This window comes from Setaria italica, chromosome IX (genome assembly GCF_000263155.2).
Source record: "Setaria italica strain Yugu1 chromosome IX, Setaria_italica_v2.0, whole genome shotgun sequence".
In the NCBI taxonomy this organism is placed as follows: domain Eukaryota; kingdom Viridiplantae; phylum Streptophyta; class Magnoliopsida; order Poales; family Poaceae; genus Setaria; species Setaria italica.
The window spans coordinates 17908853-17930883 of NC_028458.1; the positions used below are offsets into that span (position 1 = coordinate 17908853).

A 22031-nucleotide genomic window follows, 5' to 3' on the forward strand; every position below is an offset into this window, starting at 1 on the left:
GGCCATGTTTAGTTACTCCCAACTCCCAACTTTGACACTATGCAAAAAGAAGATTCCCCATCACATCAAACTTGCGGTACATGCATGGAGTACTAAATGTAGATGAAATTAAAAACTAATTGCACAGTTTTGTTGTACTTTGCGAGACGAATCTTTTGAGCCTAATTAGTCAATATTTGGACAATAATTCACAAATACAAACGAAACGCTACAGTGTGCTACAGTGCTGTAACAGTAATTTGGCACCTCCCAAATTCCCCAACTAAACACGGCCCTATTTGGAGGAGCTTCGGATTTTGGATTTTGGCCCGTTTGGATCCAATTATGGATTATGAAAATCTAGGTTTTGGATGGATTTTCAAAATCTGGATTCTGGACAAAATTTGAATGGACTTGTTTGAATTCCTAGATTTCAAAATCTGATTCCAAAATCAACCCTTGAGGACCTTTTGGAATTCACAGAATCCAAAATTTAGATTCTAAAATTTGAGCTAGAATCTAACCTATTTGGAGGAGCTCCGGATTCTGGATTTTGGATTATGAAAATCCAACCTGGTCCAAACGGGCCCTTAGGCTAATTGGCTGGAGAAGCCACGGTCAACAGCTTATCCATATTTTTTTTTGGGGTGAGGGCAACAGCTTATCAGGATTTGACGTTCTTAGTACTAGTAGAGGTACCGCTAGTACTACCACAGATTTGGAAAGCTGGAATCAGTCCGAACAAGCTCACCGAGATGGTGTTCACAAATCACACACGCTGGAACGAGCTCGGCCTGGTCTCCAACGAAAAGGAAATGGAAAAGAAACATAAAACTTCGCTTCAGGGTAATGCCAAGTTTAGTCTAGGCCGCCGGCCATCGGATCATCCACGTTGTGCTCCAAACACCTATCTTAGTTCGGAGCCGATACCGACTGTTAGAGTGTATTTGGTAGTTATTAGTTATAGATATATGTATCGTAGATTGCTATATGTATCCGGAAAAATCTTACTTATACTCAATATATAGCTCCTCAATGCAATCCAATCCAATCCATTATTTATACACACCACGTACCACCCTCAAGGCCTGTCTCAGTCTAAGGCCCTGTTTGTTTCCGCTTATAAGCGGCTTATCGGTGGAAATAAGTGAGAATCCCGCCAAACGCTTTGCTTATTTCCACCGATTCTCGTTTATGTGGTAAGCCGCTTCAGAAATTTGAACTACGAGAAGCGAAAAGCGAGAAGCGAGAAAATCTTCGCTTAGATTATAATCCAAACGTGGCTAGGAGAAGCGTATACAAACAGGACCTAATCTCAACACCTATGCACGCAAGGACCGCATGCAAGGTGCTGAGGGATTGGCACGGACGGCGCTCTAATAAAGCCCATATTCAAGACCACCCGGGCGGCGAGTTGTTCGCGCGTCGCGGTCCGCAACTCCGCGTTTGCACAAATGTCCGGGCTGATGGATATGCCGTGCCAGATATCGCTACGGGGACGTACTCGGGCAGATCGACCACAATTCCACGAGACGAGACCACAAGCTGGCAGCCCGCTTCTTCGTTCAACAGCTAATAATTGAGCGATGAACAGTCGGAGACGGCGAGCGAACGAACGGGTACAGGGCGTGGGTCGACTAAACTTGGCACTACAACCACCTCTGATCAGTTCTTTTCTTTCCAGTTGTTCAGCAACAAGCATGTGTACGTGGCCAGCAGAGGCGCACTTGATCGGCAGCCAAATATAGTTTGGTAGTATTATGGAAACACTTTGGCTCCTCGTGACAAATGACAAGTCGAACGGCCGATCGACGCCGGTGGGGCGAAAGCGGGGAAAATAATAGAGGCCATTTCCATCTTACAGCATGCCATGACACATGCACGCCGCTTTTTTTTTTTTTTGGCTGGTGTGGTGCGCGCCTTGTTGGATCTCTCCGATTTTTGCCGATGGGTCTCGAGCGGCAGTGATGATGGAGGCCCGCGATCGCCACGGGCCGGGGCCGCCCTTTTGAGGTCCTCCCACCCGGGTCCGGGCAAAGCAGTTATCAGTTGATGCTCGATGGCTCGATGCTGTTGAGCAAGTCTTGCGCGTGTCTTCCGCTGAGCTCGTCGTTCGCGCAGGAGCGGGTCTAGCTGCGCCACGCACGGGCTGCTCGTTCCTAGTCCTTTAAATTCAGCAATGTACATCGGCAGTCAGTTTCGTAGCCCGATGTATTATGATAGGAGCAAGCCCATTGACACAATGTCTCATCTCATCCGATCCAGGAGTGTGCAAGGACAAGGCCAGATCGACGTCGAGTTCACTGGAACAAGTGACGTTTTCACCGGGCACACTTGGGCAGTAGCCCACATGAAGTTTCAAGACCTTCGTTCTGAGATCGGCCTCAACAACATCAAGTAAGCGCAGCAAGTTTTACAGGGTGTTAGTTGAACAGGTATCGTGCGCATTCATTTCCTTTTTCTTAGCTGCGTTTAATTCCGGGACCAAAGTTAGTCCGCTAAAAATTAGCCTCCGATGATCCAAACAAAGGACCTAGAGGTGGATTGAAAATTAGCTACCCCACCTCACTAATTTTAGTTCACTAATGATGCGAATTTCAGACTACGAATGCCAAAAGATACATAGGCTAAAAATTAGCCCTAGCTCCAAATAGGATGGAGCTAATTTTATCCGGCTAAAGTTTAGATGTTGTTGACGTCAAATTTTGACACGTATGGAATCAACGTCAAATAGGGGAAAGGATTAGCCGATGCAGCAAATTGAAAAAGTCACGATTGGGAATCGGCCGATTGGTGCTACAGTTGGAGATCGGCCGATTGACGCTGCAGTGTTTTGGCGGACGGAGTTGGTAGGAATCAGCCGATTAAGAGGCTGAAGCAATTGGGCTAATATGGGCTTAAAGTGAGTCGCAAAAGAGAAGATGAGGGGGGATTGGCCCGCAGGAGTGCAACAACCAACTCCGATACGAGTTGTACTTGTAAATATTTGTTTTCATTTAAAATTAGAGATAGATCCTAGTCGGTTAAGAAGTTGGTTGTAACAGGCTATAAATAGCCACCTTTAAAGATCTGTAAACAACACATCAAATCAATACAACAATCTACTATTTCTTCACACTTTACTTTCAAGTCGGTGACTTTGCCAATACTTTTCTTCTTTCACGAGTTCATACGGGTTGGCAGGACTGCATCGACACGATCTCCGACCGATTCTGTAAGTTCCGTTTATCGAGTAATATCTAAGCTTTAACTTCGGGCACGTCGCTGTCGTTTCGTTTAGATTTATTCACCAATTATCGATATTTACTAAAATTCTAGGTTTTACCTGTTGTTCTAGTTTTATCACCAGTTACCCAGCTTGAGATTAGAACTTTCAGCTTATTTATCGTTATTTTCATCTATTACTTTTGCGTAGCCGATTAGATCTATTTCAAGTATTGCTCCTGTAGCGTTATTTAGTTTACTCCAGTAGTTTTGTTCATAACCGCTGCCTAGTTGTCGGCTGTACCATAGCCGATTACCTTGTTATAGCAAATCGGCCGATTCGCTGATACGCTTCCTCAAGATTGGAACCTTAGCCAATCACAACTCCTGGAATTTGACACGTTTTCTCCTTGCCAATCAACAGGTCAGATTGGCTGGCACGCCGCGCGAACCGCACCAGGGCGATTACCCGAACAGGAGCTAAGCAGATTCTCCCGGGTCGTGTGTCCGACGCTGAGAGTCAATCGGCTGACTTTTAGCGCCAACAGATGTCTAAACAAATATCTAAACTTTAGCTGGCTAGAATTAGCCCGGTCTTATTTGGATATCGGACTAATTTTTAGCCCACTACTGATCAAAGTCCATTCTACCATTGATGGAACCTGCTGCTACGCCTCGTTCTTTAGTGGATGGCATTTTAGCATCTACGGTCTGAAATTAGCCTTCATTAGCTAAGTTTAGAGGGCTAATAGACTAAAGTATAGTCGGAAGGTTGGCTAATTTTGAGCTCATATTTAGCCCTACTATTTGGATCATCATGTGCTAATTTTTATTTGACTAAAATTTAACCTCTAGATCAAACGGGCCCTTCGTCTATCCAAACGGGCCATTAGTTGAGTGCAAAGCCATTTCTAACGGTCGCGTGCATCTTCAGTTCAACGCGGGCGTCGTTTGCGCCTTGCACAGGGTGTTCGTTCATGGCGTAAGCCCAGGAGGCCATAAAGCCCACGATCTGTACACATGATCCTTTAAATTCAGCAATACAAGGTCAGAAAACGTTGCCGCTTCACCGCACCAAACCAGATATTCCTCGTATTTGCGTGCATTCACAGCTCAGATTTGAACCCAATGTACGCGAGCACGACGGACACCTGGTGTTGGGCTGCGAATTTGCGATGGGGCAGCGTCCTGCGACTTGTATCCCTGAATTGAAAGGACTGTACATTCAGGCTGTGGCCTGTGTGGCCTCCTACACTCGCACCACGAACAAACTTCCACAACTACGAGTCTACTCCGTACGACCCATTTCCCACGCGATCGACGCACGCGGCGAGCTGAAGACCACCGAAAGACGTAACCACGCGCTTGAGAGCTATGACTAAACATAGGGCTAAAGCCAAAAAAAAAAGAAAGAAAAGAAAAGGCGAAACGAATGCTCACAGGACTTGTTCAACATCCGTGCCATATGAAGCGCTCATACCCATCCCGCTCGCCCATGCTGCATCATCATCACAGGCCCAAAACCACAAACACAAAATCAAGGGGCAGTGACTTACTTCTGAAAGGAGCAATGCAAATGCAGGGTTTTGGCATGGAAGGGGATGTGAAGTATGCCAACCTTACTGTCAATCTGTCATGTTGCTAAAATTTCTGATGAACATGCAACGAGTGTGTGCAGCTACACAGATTGGTTTTCAACAGAAACGGCATATACTTAGGAGGGCATATACTTAGGAGGTGTTTGGATACACCCCACTAAAGTTTAGCACATGTCACATCGGATGTTTGGATGCTAATTAGGAGTATTAAACATAAGCTAATTACAAAACTAATTGCACAGATGGAGTCTAATTCGTGAGATGAATCTATTAAGCCTAATTAGTCCATGATTTGACAATGTGATGCTACGGTAACCATTTGCTAATGATGGATTAATTAGGCTTAATAGATTCGTCTCGCGAATTAGCATAGGGTTCTGCAATTAGTTTTATAATTAGCTCATGTTTAGTCCTGCTAATTAGCATCCGAATATCCGATGTGACCCTGCTAAAGTTTAGCACCTAGTATCCAAACACACAGAAGTGGATATGACCACTCCATTACTGACTACTGCAGCTCAAGGCTTAAGTATCCCATTAATACAACAGACTGGACATCATAAGTTTCTACTTTCCAGCTCAGGGAAGAAAGGTTTCCTGGTTTTCAGCACACTCAAGAAATGCATACAAATTCAATCACCTAAAATGGAATGGTAAGGAATACATGAACTTAATTGGTCTTAGTCACATTATCTAAAAAGAACTGGTGTTAATCCTCACATGGCTCTTGAGTAACTGATATTCGCGTTACATTGATTGAACTTGATTTATGTTGAAGACAACAAATGCCAAAACACATAACATTTAGAGAATGGAAAGTAACATGATCGTGATGACAAAACACAGCTGCAATAAGGTATCATCAACTAGTTGTTTCAGCACAAGTCCAACTCATTAACTCAACAGACTAGCGGAATCGGGACACACAAAATCAGCAATAGAGGTATAAAAATGCTGATACCGGCTGCCTAACTACAACAAGGCACAGGTGCGAGTCACCAACGACAATGTTGGAAATATTCTGTAAAGCATAATATTTCAGAATATCAGCTCACCTTAGTCCACCAGATGTTCAGGAGGAAGCTGGGCATGTATTCACGCCATCCTTGCAATCGCGTGTAAGGTCGTTGAATGTCTCCAGATGCCTCTTGCCCCTCAGAAACACCTCAGTGTCAACTGCAACCCTCATGTACCCATCAAACTCCACCGGTTTACCGTTGCTCAGCTCCTTAGTTTCAGTAAACCACTCACTATTCTCATCCCACAAGTCCTTGAAATCATCCAGGAAGCGTGTCTTATACTTTTCCTTAAGTGGGTCAAAGAACGATTTGTCAGGCTCATCGGTAGCGATGTACAAATACCGGCCAGCACCAACTTTGTCATTAAGTGTCATAAGCAGACTGTCCGGAGAGGTATCTCTATCAAGGTTTGGCCATAGTTGTGTGTTCTGTGCTTTCTCCCCTCTCACAACATGGACTGAATCAAAGTCCCAGTTCATCCGCGAGGAAATGGCAGATACGATCTCCATCAAGCGTCGGGACTTCCACAGGAAATGCCATGGGCGCTTGATCACTCCCTCAGTCTCACCCTCACACACACGTGACCAGTAGTTATCCGGCTCAACATTCCCAAACTTCCTCATGATCAGTGTGTCCTTCACATCACGGAGTTTCATCGGGGTCATCCTGATGTCTTCTGTGTAGAAGTTCTTCAGCCTATCTTTCTTCTGCCACTTCCCCCAATCTTGCCAGAACTGACTCTGATCGATCACTGATGCTGATTCCTTCAAGTGCTCAAAATCAAAGTAGAGCCTAAAATCTTTCTCTTCATCCTTGCCACTTGAAGTATACCGTGCATTGAGGCAGACATTGAGGTCCATTACAAGTGTCCGGTTCAAGAACTGCGCCTCACCAAGAGCACACAAGAACCCCCAAATGAAGTGGTTCATGCTCTTGCACCTCTCGCCTCCACCCATGTAAATGAGGTACCTTCCGCGGCTGAATTCGGACTCAGAGGCAACCACTGGCAAGCTATCATTGACAGCCTCACCAACAACAAACACCGGCTCGGCCACAGCCCCGGCAGCCTCATTGTTGGCAGCATTCTCGTCCAGCCTAACCTGTGTCTTGGCCGGCACAAAGTCGGTCACTGGTGCCTCACGCTTTCCCTTCTTCCCCTTCTTTCCCTTGCGCTTGCCACTGCGCTTGGCACCTACACCCGAGTGGTATTCGCCCACGCTGTCGACGACGAGTGTGCAGGTGTTGACGTCGCGGGTGAGCGCGAAGCGGCGGTAGTCCTTGTAGTACGTGGTCCGGCCGGTGCCGATGGCGTCGGCGGCGGGGCGGAAGCGCCAGGCGAGGTCGCACTCCATGGGGCTCCCCGGCACCGCCACGGGACGGCCGAAGCGGTAGAAGTGGAGGTCGGGGAACCGCTCGATGGCTGTGCGCATGAGCAGGTTGAAGAGGTCCCTGTCCCCCGTGCAGTCCACGGGCGCCTCCGTGTCGCAGGAAACCGCCTCCGCGACGGGATTCTCCTCCTCCGCCGTCGCCGCCGCAGCACCGTCGCCCGTGCCGACGTCAGTGTCGACGGTGACGGCCCGCTCGGCCTCGGGCTCCGTCCTCGTGGCATCGGGCTCCGCCTTCTCGGCCTCGGACGCGACATCGGAGAGCTTGATGAAGGGCACGGCCTCCTTGATTTCAGCTTCGACGCCGGCCTCGGCGGCGGCTCCGGAGGAGGAGGCGTTGAAATCCTCCCCGGTGCGGAGCACGGAGTCGTCGGTGAGCAAGGTGGAGGTGGAGGTGGAGGAGGTGAGGAAGTCGGTGAGCTGGTGCGAGGACGGGTGGAGGAGCGGGTCGTCGGGGCTGTGGACCGCCGCGAGGAGCGTGAAGGCGAGCACGGCCGCCACGAAGAGCGCGAAGAGGAGGTTGCCCCCCGACCGCAGCGCGGCGCGCAGGTCGAGCGACCCGCCGCGCCACCGCGGCCCCGACAGCCCCGCCGCCCGCCCCAGCATTTTAGCGCGGATCTGGGCTCGGATTGGGAGTGGAGTGGGAATGGGAGTGAGGAGGGGAAGGGGATCTGGCTGGAGATGGGGGGCGGAGCGCCGACAAGGCGGCAGGACGCGAGCGAGGAGGGGGCCCTGGAGTGGAGGTTACTCCTCAGTTTCTTTTACTGGGGACGCGGCCGGCGGTAGCTTAACGGAGTGGCAAGTTTGCAACGTGCATTCTTGCAAGATGTGTGTCGGCCGGCCGGCCTGTTGACTGTGTTGTAGTGGGCTGCTGACCTGGGACCAGGCCTGTTCTTCGGGGTCCGCGAGCTGCGTTGGGCCTGCCTGGATCGTCTTCTTTGGGAAGCCGTCGAAGTGGGTTGCATTCATGTCACCCCGAGAAGAGAGGAGGTGGGCTGCAGACAGCAGACGGGCCGGCAGCCATCCATACCCTCCCTCCGCCGTCTAGTTCTAGCGGAGAAATTGACTATTTCTACGTAAGAAAAGTCGTGTGCAATGAAAAATGCAAACACGATTTGGGGAGGGTTTTTTTTATGGAATCAAGGAAGAATTATCTACTCCATCCGACCGGGCAACCCATATGCAAAATAGAAAAGAGCAATCTGAATTTTGAATTTTTACTTCATTTCCAAAATTTTTGGATTTGGTAATGGAGTTATATGGAAATCCAATTGTTGGGGCTGGCTTGGTTAACATTGCCCTCCACCGCCTACCGGCTCCGACGCTGTTACAGTACTCCGCCAGTGCCGCTAATCTCATTGGAGCTTCACGCACCCGCCACCGTCCCTGCCCGCCATTATCTGTTGCAGACCAGACACATAAATTTGAACAACTGCTTCAAGATACTACTCTTTTTCGTAACTATCTAATTTCAAAATATATCTTTCAAAAACAAAATTGAAACATATTTTATATACAGTAAACATGTGCACAATTCTGTAATTCTTGCATTTCTACTTTGCATTGTCATTTCTACTTTTTTTAGTGTTTGTTTATTATGTTTGCAATGTTTATTTACCGGAGAATCTTTTTTAACATATTTCGTGTTTTTATTATAGGTTAAACCATGCCCTTCCGCTTTAGATGTCTTCGTCAAGAAAATACGACAGAGAGAAATGATGGACTACGACAATACGTTGTTGCCAATTGTGAGCGACCCAAAGATAGTATGGACAACCATATATCCAATGTGTATGGATGAGTTAATATTCTTACATTCCTAATATTAGTTACGGGTGGACATTACTGCAAATAAGCTTTACTAGCTTCTTGAAGTAAAATATAAGTTCAAATTTGAGTGGTCGGTAAAATATTGTAGTTGTTTAATTTTGTTCGAAACGAATACAGGAGATTACCTGCCTACGTTGACAGCCAGTGTATGGATATTATCACGAAGTTTGCGAGCACCAGCGTGATAGTAAGTATTTGGTACAACTTTGTATCACTATGCTGTTAAGTTAATTCACATGTATGTGTGTACATACACACATGTCTATCTCAGCTTTTTGTTCCACCTCTGCTCTTCAATCCTTGATCAAACTAGCCTGTTCGGCATCTTACAGCAAAGAAAGGACACAACCATGCCCATTACATCAGAAACGTTTTTTAAGTCTCTTGTCATCCTTCCAGTCAACCTCCACTAGAAAAATGATCGCTAACTCTGCTCGATCTGTTCAGTATTCGCCAACCGTCCAGCTCCCCTCTTCTGTCTGTACTCTCATCACGTACGTCATCACGCGAGGCAGTCTACTTTTGTTTTTTATTCAGGATGTTTGGTTCTTTAGTTAAACTAAAGTTACTGTCACATCAAATATTTAGATACTAATTAGAAGTATTAAATATAGACTAATTACAAAACTAATTGCACAGAAGGAGGCTAAAATTCACGATAGGAATCTATTAACCTAATTAGTTCATAATTTGACAATATGATGCTACAGTAAATATGTGTTAATCATGAATTAATTAGGCATAATATATTCGTTTCGCGAATTAGCCTTCATCTGTATAATTAGCCTTTAAAGATTTGATATGACGTGAACTGACCTCTAAATATCCAAACGCCCCTTTAAGCGATGCGATCACGTGTCATTTTTTTTTAAAGAAGCGATCGCAGCCTCCACACGGACCGAGAATTCTTGACACTCCATGCTGCCTCTGACGAGAGCCGTGACGTCCGAGCACCTCCCCAACCTTTGTTGTTTAAACCCAGGGCCGACTCGCAATTGGAGCACAGTGAAACTCGCGCCCAACACAAGAGGCACACAAACAAAACACAGAGTTCGCCGCCGGACCGCGACGACATCAGCAAGCCAGTGAGCCGCTAGCCATGGCCGCAGCGTCCACCTCCACCGCGCCGCTCCCGCTCGACGGCCGCGTCGCGCTCGTCACGGGCGGCTCCCGTGGCATCGGCCGCGAGGTGTCGTCCCACCTCGCCGCGCTCGGCGCGCGCGTCGTGGTCAACTACGCCTCCAACCCGGCCAAGGCCGACGAGCTCGTCGCGGAGCTCGCATCGCGGGGCCTCCGCGCCGTGGCCGCCCGCGCGGACGTCTCCGACCCGGACGCCGTGCGCGCGCTCTTCGACCGCGCCGAGGAGGCGTTCGGTTCCCCGCCGCACATCGTGGTGGCCTGCGCGGGCATCCTGGACCCCAAGTACCCGGCGCTCGCCGACACCGCCGTCGAGGACTTCGACGCCACGTTCGCGGTGAACACGCGCGGCAAGTTCCTGGTGTGCCGGGAGGCCGCCCGGCGCATCCCGCCCCACAGCGGCGGGCGCATCGTGGCGTTCTCGTCGACGACGGTCGCCGCGCTCCCGCCGGGGTACGGGGCGTACGTGGCGAGCAACGCCGCCGTGGAGGCCATGACGAGGATCCTGGCCAAGGAGGTGGCAGCGAAGGGGATCACGGCGAACGTGGTGGCGCCGGGGCCCGTGCGCACGGAGCTGTTCCTGGCGGGCAAGGACGAAGCGTTCATAGAGAGGGTGGCCAAGAATTCCATGGGGCGCATCGCCGAGACGACGGACATCGCGCCCGTGGTGGCGTTCCTGGCGAGCGATGCCTCGTCCTGGGTGAACGGCCAGGTAATAAGGGTCAACGGCGGCGTCGCGTGAGTGCGCTGGTATGGCAAGGGTTGGGAATTGGGATATGGCAAAGGGTTCCTAAGATCCTGCCATCCTTGTATGCTGGCGTGTTCACTGTATGGCATTTTTTTTGGTCTAGGCTGAGTGCTACAAAAATATTCAGCAGTGCCATGCATTTCTTAAGAACATATGTCCTGTCTGTGACTCTGAGTAACAAAGTTTTTCATCTCAAGCTCTGAAACCCAGTTCTGAATTGTACGGTTTATCTGGAACCCAGTCCAGATGCAGAGCAGACGATCTTGCTCACAACAGTCAGGAAATTATCTACGCATGTTATCATCATCAGCGCCTTCATCGAACACACCAGATGAGCCTACACGGAAGTCTAGCTGCTTCTGATGTTTCTGCCGCCGACGTTCGTCGAACTCCTCCCACCCCTCCACCTGTTTGGAAATCGGAACATGTGAAATTGATGTTAACACTGGAAAATGTATCAGAGGTCAGAGCACAATACCAAACTAGGTGCAGCAAAATTCTTCTTCTACACACAAGTGCTATACTTGTCAAATTGAGATAAATACACAAAAACTGCAAGTAGCTACTATGCCACCAGTACAAATGATGGTACAAGGTACACATTTAGGGTAATGATGGCAACAAAGAATACATACTACAACAAAGTGTGAAGGAATAACATGCACACACACACGGGCAGACATGACTCTTAAGGAAATGGTACCTGCCGAAGAATATCATTCGTTATTTCTGTGCCGTGGAGATCAAGTGTAATAAGCTGCACACACTTTTTGAATAGGGTCGAAGGCAGGGATGTAAGACCATTGTTCCTTAGATGCAAAACCTGTTGGGAAAAGGTATTTCATATAAAAAACATTACATGATGCTCGCTTCAGTGCAACAGTAACAGAATATAAGTCATCACTCAAGCAAAATGAAAACAAATCTGTAGCACAACATAAGTGGAAAATAAACATTTCCTTCAACAAAACAATACAAAAGGCAGAAGAAGCGTGATAGAGATGTTACAGCAAAGTAAAATTAAATCTATCCACGCTAATAGGTGTAATGAAATAATTATATCCAAGAGATTTAACCCATTCCTGTGGATGATATACTGAGAACAGATGTTCAATGACACCACAAAATGGCATGCAGAAATTATCCACGCCATCTAGCATATCATGCATCTTAAGGAGATGCTACTACCCACTAGACTGATAACCCTATACTACTCAGAATTGGGTTACTAGACTGATAACTCATATTCATTTATTGACCAGCAATGTGAATGTTGTTGCAGTTGGACAATGAATATGCCGTGGTGTCTTCTATCATGTGAACATTGTTTCAATCTGACAATGGGACTTTGCAATATTATTAACTTAAGATACTGCATTAGTTACTTCAGCTCTTCATTTGAGGTTAGTGATGACATATCATCTTAGAAAGCAAAGGCTTCTTGCATATAGCTAAAGTCACACACCTTGAGATTACCAAGCTTCCCAAAGGCTTCTGGCAGTTCAGTTAAGAGATTTGATGACAAGTCAACCTGAATTCAAGATTTGGGTGATATATACTGCCAATGCAAACTCAAAATAGTTATGTGTTCAAAATAGTTTTCTGAAAAACATATGAAGCAGAAACAGGTAATATATGATAGAAAGAACATACCTCGGTGAGAGATTCACAATCTCCTATAGATGAAGGCAATGAAGTTATCCTGCCAACAAGTGAAAACGAGTCAAATATCGCATTCACCATAAAGCATAAGTTTTCCTTCACAAAGTATTACTAATGTAGTTCCCCATAAGAAGCTACAGAAAAAAATTGGGGACAAAAGATGTTCTCTTCTCCCTGTACCAACTTTTTTCTATTTAGAACCAGTCACAACCTACCAGTATGTGTACATTAGCTAAGACATGTGCTAAAAACAAAACCTACCATGTTTTATTCCCTTTTTTATGTGTAAAAAATGCATTCTTGGGTTACATAAATACAACCAAAATTGTACTAAAAATAGAATGGGCACTAGCAAAAACAGCTGTCATCAGACTAGTGTCAAAGTCAGGGCACCGATCTATCACTCTATCCAGACGTGGTTATTTCAATCCTAAACATAACTGACAAGCAATGCCAGTCTCCGATGATCACGCATCTCGGCAATCTTGTATCTCTTCTCGACCGAAAGCATTTGTTTAGCAGTAGATAGAATAACAAAAGTATGAAATAAACATGTCAAAATGTGGAAGAGCTTAGTAAGGTGCTGCAAGCCAACAAGTGGTGAGTTCTAGGATAACCTATTATTATTTGCTATCAGAATTTGGAGATGCTTCAGTGATCCTATTTCAATAGGTAAGTTATCAAGCCTGTTGTTTGCAATACGAAGTTCATGCAGAGAAGTCAGTGAGCCCAAAGTCGATGGCAAGCTAACCAGCCTGCAAGATTAACAAAAAAAAAGTGAATAATCACTTATCTTGTTACCATGTGCACCAAAAATATGCATGTTGGAGATCATGTTAGATAACATTGAGAAGATAAGAGATATTGCATTCTTAACGAAAACCATGGAATATCCCCTTTTTGTATGTAGGTGGTCATTTACATGCATCTTGGTGGCAGAGAGTTAACTAAAAAATTTGTATAAATGATGTTGGCAAATAGATAGGTGAAAACAAATGTGAGGTCATGAGATTTAGCAGTTCAATAGACAATTCAAATTTAAAATGTAGCCTTTAAGCTGACATCATCCCATTTAACCTCAAAATTCATGAAGTCAAGCAGCACCAGATTAACAACTGAGATATATTTAACACCTCCGGGATTATATTACAAACGTCAAGAAAAAACTATAAGCCATAAGATTTAATATGCAATATCTCTTCTTTTTCAACATATGATATTTGTTGATTCTAGGTCAATATCTAGCTTTCTGTCAGCTATTGGTTGATTCTAGGTCAATATCAATCTTCAGAGTCGGCAAGTTAAAGCAACACTAAGAATCATGAGCAAAACTAATTTTCGAGAACCTACTTATAGAAATTCTTTATATCTACCGGCAACATCACAGATGATTCATAGATTACTATGAATCACAAGACAAGAGTAATTGGCTGAGTTTGACCTACCGGTTCTGGCTTAAAGACAAGTTTAATAATTTTTGAAGGCATGATAGACCTTCCCAGCTGATGTTCTCATCATCTATATCATTGGCAGTTAGGAGTAATTTCTGCAATATATAATTATATCACTTATAAGTTTATTTACAATTATAGTTCCTTGTGGAAGCAGAAAACAACCCAACTCACTCAGTGTGAAAGAATACTTACATTTAGAGATTTAAGAGCAGAGATTTTATGCGGAATTTCCTTGATACAGTTGTTGCTGGCATCTAGTATTCGTACTGAGGGGCCACAACCCCAGACTTCCTCTGGCACTGCCTATAGGGAAAAACATCCACAAAAGAGTGTTACTTATGTTTAAATGTATAGATTATGATGAGAAAATAAGGAATAACAATTTAATATCTTCAAGCTCCATATGGCTGGAAGTAGTGAATGATGATATGCTCAGGGAATAGTAGCATCGACACACAAGTCAGACTGCTAATCATGGCCAGCAATTTACAAAAGTTCAAGCAAATACTTTAATAGACTATTTTCATGTAGGGGATGCCTAGTACAAAGGCAGTAAGAATCATGAGACATATTTCTTTGCAACCAATATACATGGAGCACTTTCGTTGACTATGGTAGATATGGTAGCTCCCAAAAATTAAAATCGCAATTATCCTATGCTAGAATGCATTCACGGGATCGTTATAAAGGTAGTTCAAATAACCAGATACCTTCAAGTCGCAATCATGCAGCGCAACAACGCCTGTTAATTTCCACCGCTCAGCTCGGCTTTTGCCAACAACTGCCTCTGGTTTTTGTGTCTGATGTTCCTTAACATTCAAGGTTCTTGTTACACTTGTTGCCGAACTGCTGCTATTCTTTGTGATGGGGCCATCCTATTTGAGAGTAGGCACAGAGAAGTAGGTTGTATCAAATACATAAGAATGACATGTGTACCCTGCTTCCATTTCCTCCCTTCAAACATTATCAGCATTGCGATACTTCCATGGTAGAATATGTGACTACACTACCCCCAAACATTCACAGAAAAGACATCCAAATGGTGAAATAAAGGCAGTTACCTCATGATGGGTGACACACTCTACAGGCGATGGGTGACACACTCTACAGGTTTAACAACTAAACTTCAGATCTGCTCCCATTCCCATCTAGCAGTCCTGAGCACAGCACCAAATCGAACCTTCGCACATGTTTAATCACTGCACCCTACTCAAAGGAATTCAATTCTAAACGTCTAAAGACACATAATCACACAAAACACAGCAACCGGGAAACAGATTAGTTCAGATCGAGGAGGTTGATGTCGTACCCCCTGATGGAGACCCTGCGATGCGATGAGCATGACCTTGGATCCGCCCACCACCTGCATGGAGCTCAGACTCGCGGCGTCCTGAAGCACTTTTCCTGCGAGCGCGAGGGAGTAAGGATTAGTAACTACCGGAAAGAATCGGCGCCCTCAGTAGGTGACAAGGGTTGGGGCATCGGTGCCTTTGCAGACAAGCCTCTGGCCGCGGGGAAGGACGTTCGTGAGCGGTTGAAGGAGGCGCTTCAGCTCCGCGGTGGTCGCGGCGGCCGGAACCTCCACGGGGATGGTCCGGCCCGCGAATTTGACCTGGATGGTGATGGTGGGCGGCGAGCTCTCCATGGCCTCTGTCGGTCTGTCCTTCCACAACTCTGTTTCGGTAGATTGAATTGGCAACTGCCGCAGTGCCGCCCCGTTTTCTTCGTTTTGGGCGGTGTGTGTTCCCTTTTGCTTGTTCAGGCCCGTGTTTAGGCCTGTGCATGCATAGCACATATGTCGACCCGATCCAATCCACGAAACGAATAGCATCCACGGGTTGGACTTGTTTTGCCCACCCATCTAGGGCCTGATTGGTTTCCGCACGCCCCATCCTTACATCGCACTGGTGTGGCACACCCTCTCCGCTATTACCATGCAAATGTCCACTGTCTGGTTGCCTGCGCGTATGCAGCATAACCAACAGAGAAGCTGATTGGTTGTCTGGGCGCATGAGCTGGCCTTGCACCGCTCCTCTCTGCACTCATGCAACTCGTGCCGGTCTGGCTTGACGAAAATGCTCGATTCATGTGTTTCCAGCGGGCTTGGCTGGGAGGCGCATCTTGCTTCACGGGGGCCTGACTCGGCCGCTAGGGTAGGCAACCAATCACGTGGAAGTCACATGCCGAGAGCTTGGTCAGGCTGAAACCAGGCAACCAATCAGGTCCCTAATGTTTGTCGCTTCCTTTTTCTGGAGCTTCACCTAGCTCTAACTCCACCGCGTAGCACTACTATAATGTCCAAGAAGCCGGGACTGGTGAAGCAAAAAATTGTGGTCTCCCACTCGCTCCAGGTGTTTCTTAGTTCATCGATGAACAGTAATGCTACAATATCATAACACTCGCTTCAGGTGTTTCTTAGTTCATCAATGAACAGTAACGCTACAATATCATAACAGTGCTCGAGTCAGAGAAGCGGCAACATACTGGAGCTCCGCCAAAAAGCCCCTAACGCATGCAAGAGACTTGCCTGTCGCCACCAGGGCGCATCGCACTGGTGTGGCACACCCTCTCCGCTATTACCATGCAAATGTCCATTGTTTGGTTGCCTGCGCGTATGCAGCATAACCAACAGAGAAGCTGATTGGTTGCCTGGGCGCATGAGCTGACCTTGCACCGCTCCTCTCTGCACTCATGCAACTCGTGCCGGCCTGGCCCGACGAAAATGCTCGATTCATGCGTTTCCAGCGGGCCTGGCTGGGAGGCGCATCTTGCTTCACGGGGGCCTGACTGGGCCGCTAGGGTAGGCAAACAATCACGTGGAAGTCACATGTCGAGAGCCTGGTCAGGCTGAAACCAGGCAACCAATCAGGTCCCTAATGTTTGTCGCTTCCTTTTTCTGGAGCTTCACCTAGCTCTGACTCCACCGCGTAGCACTACTGTTATGTCCGAGAAGCCGGGACTGGTGAAGCAAAAAATTGTGGTCTCCCACTCGCTTCAGGTGTTTCTTAGTTCACCGATGAACAGTAACGCTACAATATCATAATAGTGCTCGAGTCAAAGAAGCGGCAGCATACTGGAGCTCCGCTAAAAAGCCCCTAACGCATGCAAGAGACTTGCCCGTCGCCACCAGGGCGCATTTGGATTTGTCCTATACCTGCACTACCAAATCAGATTGGCCGGCCGGCCACGAAATGGGCTGCCACGATTTGGCCATGCATGGCCTGAAAAGTGAAATGCGCTGGGTTGCCTGAACAGCGGCCTGCCAAATCACAGCAGCCATCCAAACACCTCCAGCCATGGTCAACGGCCAAATATTGGCTTGGCTCATGTTTAATCCAAGCACGCTCTTAAGCACCATTGGCGTCTTGGCGATATCAATGATGGCAGGCTGGCGGCAGCATCGATGGAGTCCCCACCGCTGCACTCCACTCGTTGACCATTGCTACCAGCGATCTGAATCTACTTTGCGCGAATACAAAGGTTAGCTTTCGTTTCTGCTCCCCAGACTCCCACTCTAATTCCTTTTGTGCGCTCTCTTTTTTCTCTGCGGAGAGGAATAGACGTGCTTGCTTGCTTGCTTCTAGTGAGAGATTGAGGTGTGAGATTTCGATGGCATTCCAGAAAACAATTGAGACTCCCACTGCTCATACTCACATATCCCTTTTATTTTCCCTTTTGTTTTGGTGTTCATGAAATCTATGGTAACAAGTAGCAGCGTAACCAGCCCTATGCATCTTTTGACTTAGGTAGGCAAATTATATGCGTGTTTTGAGTGAAAACACAATAAAATGCAGATTGATGAGCTCATTGGTGACATACGAGTAATTCTTGAGTCAATTAATAGAACTGAAGTCATGTACAAAATAGCTGAACATTTATATTATAGTTGTAGGTGAATGCACGGGAACTTTGCAATTCAATACTGTGATATTTTCTTACCCATCATATTACATCTTGATTGATGGATTACTAATCACTAAATGTCTGGAAAATACTATCATATAAGTTGACTATAATTGTCTTGCATCATCACTTTACAGAGGAAAGAAAGTTTGCCGACTGTACGAAAAATGGAGGATGGAAACTTTATCAACATTAAAGAATCAGAGTTAATAGAAATCAGTGATTTAAATCTCGGCTAAGCCTCTTAGCAGTTGAAGTTTGCAGCAGATAAGAGCAGCTATAGCTGGCTATAGCTTAGCTAAGCCATTTAGCGGTTTTGAAAGAAAAGGGCAAAAATCAGTAATCACTTCACATATTCATTAGCCATCACTCCTCTGTTCGCAAGAACATGACTCCATGACCAGTGGACTATCAATAGACGCAAGAACATATTCAATGTTCATCAGTTCAATAAAAAACGCAATGACACAATCAGTAGGCAAACTAGCTAGGAGCCAAGCAACTAGTAAATGATGCAATATGACGGCAAGGACCTCATGTATCGTTGTGAAACAAACACAGTTGGATGAGGGGGCCGCGTGCTAGCACTTGGATGGACCCATGCTTGATTTCGCCCAACAAGGCACTTAGTGGCTACAAAAGTAGTCCCATTTTGTGGCTATAGCGGACTAAGTACAGTTATTAGCGGTAGCTAAATCATAACGGCAAAACTGAGTTATCCTAGCGGCTTGTCTTCCCAGCAACTATCTCCGGCTATGTGTACCGCTATAGCCGGAGATTTAAAACCTCGATAGAAATTGTAAGAGAGTATTTGCTATTCATTATACAAATTAAGTGTAGAAAAGCTACCATTCACTAGACATAGTAAGATCTACGGAAACTGCATCCCAGTAGTAGTGTGCAACTATGAGGCAATGCACTTCGAAACACTGGAATTTTGATACTAGCAGCAAACCCTACAGACTTGACAAAAGGATACCTTAAATAGAGTTACATAATTTAATACAAAAAAGAAGTAACTTATATAACACTCATACGCCACTCGAATTTCAACTTTTAAAGCACGCGGCCGATGCCACCTCTGAATCAGATTCGAACACCTGTCTCGCTTAGACGAAGCCGCCATTGACCCTGATGACCTGGCCGTTCACCCAGGCCGCAGCGTCGCTCGCCAGGAACGCCACCACGGGTGCCACGTCCGTCGTCTCGGCGATGCGCCCCATGGACTCCTGCTCCACCCTCCGCAGGAACGCCTCGTCCTTCCCTGCCAAGAACAGCTCGGTGCGCACGGGTCCCGGCGCCACCACGTTCGCGGTCACCCCCTTGGCCGCCACCTCCTTGGCCAGGATCCTCGTCATCGCCTCCACGGCGGCGTTGGTCGCCGTGTACGCCGCGTACCCCGGCAGGAGCGTGCCCACGATCGACGACGAGAACGTCACGATGCGGCCGCCGCTGCTAGCGGGGATGCGCTTCGCCGCCTCGCGGCACACTAGGAACGTCCCGCGCACGTTCACCGCGAACATGGCGTCGAAGTCCTCGACGGCGGTGTCCGCGAGCGCCGGGTACTTGGTGTCGAGGAGGCCCGCGCAGGCGACCACGATATGCGGCGGGGACCCGAACGCCTCCTCGGTGCGGTCGAAGAGCGCGCGTACGGCGTCCGGGTCCGACACGTCGGCGCGGACGGCCACGGCGCCGTGCCCGCGGGAGGCGAGCTCCGCGACGAGCTCGTCGGCCTTTGAGGAGTTGGACGCGTAGTTGATCACGACGCGCGCGCCGAGCGCGGCGAGGCGGGAGGACACCTCGCGGCCGATGCCGCGGGATCCGCCGGTGACGAGCGCGACGCGGCCGGCGAGCGGGAGCGGCGAGGTGTTCCCTGCGTCTGCCCCTGCCATGACTACCTCGACGTGGTTGCGGGAGTGGGAGCACGTACCACGTAGACGTAGAGGTGCTTGCTGCTGGCTTGGCTCAATTAAACCCCTCGCGCGGTGTCACGCAGGCACAGTCTCTCTCTCTCTCTGGTGCTTGTGTTTTTGATTTTTTGTCTCTAGGAGTTTTGCTGTGCTCCACACTGCGAGATGGCCGTGGATTATATAGGTGTAGGCAAGCGCGGTTTAGGTGGAACGTGACACAGGGAGTGACATCACGTTTCTCTCGGTCAGTCCAAGTTAATGCTAACACGCGCGTTCTCACTGACTCGTGGGCTCGTGGCCCCGGGGCGTCTGCGCCAAGACAAAGACAGCGGAAGACACCAAGCAGGTTGATGACGTCCAAGGTGAGAATACATGACGGGTAGGATTTTCTGTGAGTGCAAACGTTCCTCGTACCAAACTGATGCAAATCCAGAATTTCAGTCGTTTCAACGCAAACTGTCTCACGTAGTCCTGAAATAGGCAAGGGCCCTTGGCGTGTTAGGTCCTCAGGATCCTTCGCTTTAGGCCTTGTTCGGTTTGAACTATAGTTCTAAATAGCTAACTATAGTTTCGCTATAGCTCCACTATAGTTTTTTTTAAGGAGCTGACGCTATGCTATTGCTAATTGTTCCGCTATGGCCGCTAAGGACGCTTTAGTTCCGCTAAACACCGCTATTTGGCTTAGCGAAACCTATTTAGCACCGCTAATCCTATTTTCCACTATGCGGGTTGATAATGCTTTATTTTCTCCACACTAGAGGCCCAAAAGCTCATTGGTTGCTAAAAAACAATGACAGCGGTACAAAATCCTAACTGTAATCTTTAATTTTGAAGTGATAGACACGAAGACATGTTCTCATATAGCCCTGGACATGCATAGTATTCATAAAATTTCCTTACGCCCATGTTTTTGTGCATGTTCATATTTATATAAGACCGCTAAATGAAATAACTTACGCTATATCCCGCTATAGATTTTTATAGCTTTTGAAAGAAGTCGTCGCTAAATGACTTAGCCCGCTATTTAAAGCATCTGACTTGAAGGGGATTGGAGAGGGTTGGAGGAGATTAGGAGGGATTACATCCCCTGCAAGTCAAAATCCCCTCCAATCCTCCTCAATCCCCTTGGAAAGGGGATTAACCGAACAAGGCCTTAGGGGTGTTCATAGGTTTCTCAAACCCAAACCAGCCAAACCGGCAGTAGGAAATTTGTGCTGTATGAATGAACAGTAATCCTTCGGGTACAGTTTAGTGTTCACTCGCAATTCAAGATGGGAGGGTCCGGTTTGGGCGGATCAAAATCCATACCGTGATTGAACAGCCCTACTTCGCGTGTTAGGTCTTCAGAGTTCAGACCCAAAGGTTCAGGCCGACCATTTTCACCTCCAAGCCAACCATAGGAGAACTAAAGGAAAAATTCCTTTCCCTTTTGATTCCTGTGATCCATTCATATGCACCAAAGGCTGCTATAGGAACCAAATTCATAGGAACTAGAATCCTATGTTTTCCCATTAATTTTCCTCCATTCCAAAGGAGGTCTAAGATAGCCAATGGCATTAGTGAGCTTGGCTCAAACCAGGCTAGTTAAGGGCTCAGCTTTATCTGAACAATAAACGAGTCATGACAGTCAAATGTAAGGTTTTAGGAGTAGGGTGATGAGAAAACCAAGACGTGGTCGTGTACTTCGTTTTCCCAAGACCAAAAAAGGCAAAGAGGGTAGAAAACAATGGCAAAGAAGTAATAAAAAAGGAAAAATAATATAATAATAAGTTTAGAAAAGAAGAAATAATATAAAGAAAATAATAGGAAATAAAAATAAATTAAATTAAATGATTTACTACAATAGAAAAGAATAAAGAAAGAAAAGCTAGACAAAAACAATATAATAATTAATTACAAATATTAACAGAATAAAAAAAATACAAAGAGAAAATACAAAATGAAAATAAATAAAAGGTTAAAAAAGGAAGAAAAATAATAATAAAGTGTTATAAAAGAAAAAGCAAAATGAAAAAAAGAAAAAAGTTAACTCGAGCCATATCCTAATGGAAAAGGAAAAAAAATACAAACTAGCAAATTGGGACGAATAAAAAAGACAATAGCCCGAAAGAGACAGAAAAAAGAAACGGAACGGACCACAATTGTACTGAACATACTCAGCGTAGCAGCGGGCCTAAAGTATCACATGGGCCAAAATCACTC

General features: G+C 46.7%; 4 protein-coding genes across 4 annotated transcripts; 1 reads left to right on the forward strand and 3 right to left on the reverse strand.

Annotated features, from left to right (window-relative positions):
* Positions 1-5508: 5508 nt before the first annotated feature.
* Positions 5509-7934, reverse strand: LOC101767180. The gene has a single exon (XM_004982915.3). The coding sequence runs from the start codon at positions 7789-7791 to the stop codon at positions 5854-5856; it is 1938 nt and encodes a 645-aa protein (XP_004982972.1). The 5' UTR covers positions 7792-7934; the 3' UTR covers positions 5509-5853.
* LOC101767979 (NADPH-dependent aldehyde reductase-like protein, chloroplastic) lies at positions 7867-11096 on the forward strand. The gene is made up of 3 exons (XM_004982917.4): positions 7867-7928; positions 9133-9202; positions 10046-11096. Exons 1-3 carry the CDS (start codon positions 7867-7869, stop codon positions 10892-10894), a joined length of 981 nt encoding a protein of 326 aa, XP_004982974.2. The 3' UTR covers positions 10895-11096.
* Positions 11013-15746, reverse strand: LOC101767575 (plant intracellular Ras-group-related LRR protein 8). The gene is made up of 10 exons (XM_004982916.3): positions 15505-15746; positions 15326-15420; positions 14727-14891; positions 14209-14319; positions 14008-14108; positions 13180-13317; positions 12554-12602; positions 12366-12431; positions 11604-11723; positions 11013-11307 (listed from the first exon to the last, which is right to left on the reverse strand). Exons 1-10 carry the CDS (start codon positions 15659-15661, stop codon positions 11185-11187), a joined length of 1125 nt encoding a protein of 374 aa, XP_004982973.1. The 5' UTR covers positions 15662-15746; the 3' UTR covers positions 11013-11184.
* Positions 15747-18716: 2970 nt separating this feature from the next.
* LOC101768379 (NADPH-dependent aldehyde reductase-like protein, chloroplastic) lies at positions 18717-19961 on the reverse strand. Its single transcript, XM_004982918.2, has one exon. It carries the CDS (start codon positions 19809-19811, stop codon positions 19029-19031), a length of 783 nt encoding a protein of 260 aa, XP_004982975.1. The 5' UTR covers positions 19812-19961; the 3' UTR covers positions 18717-19028.
* Between the last annotated feature and the right edge of the window lie 2070 nt (positions 19962-22031).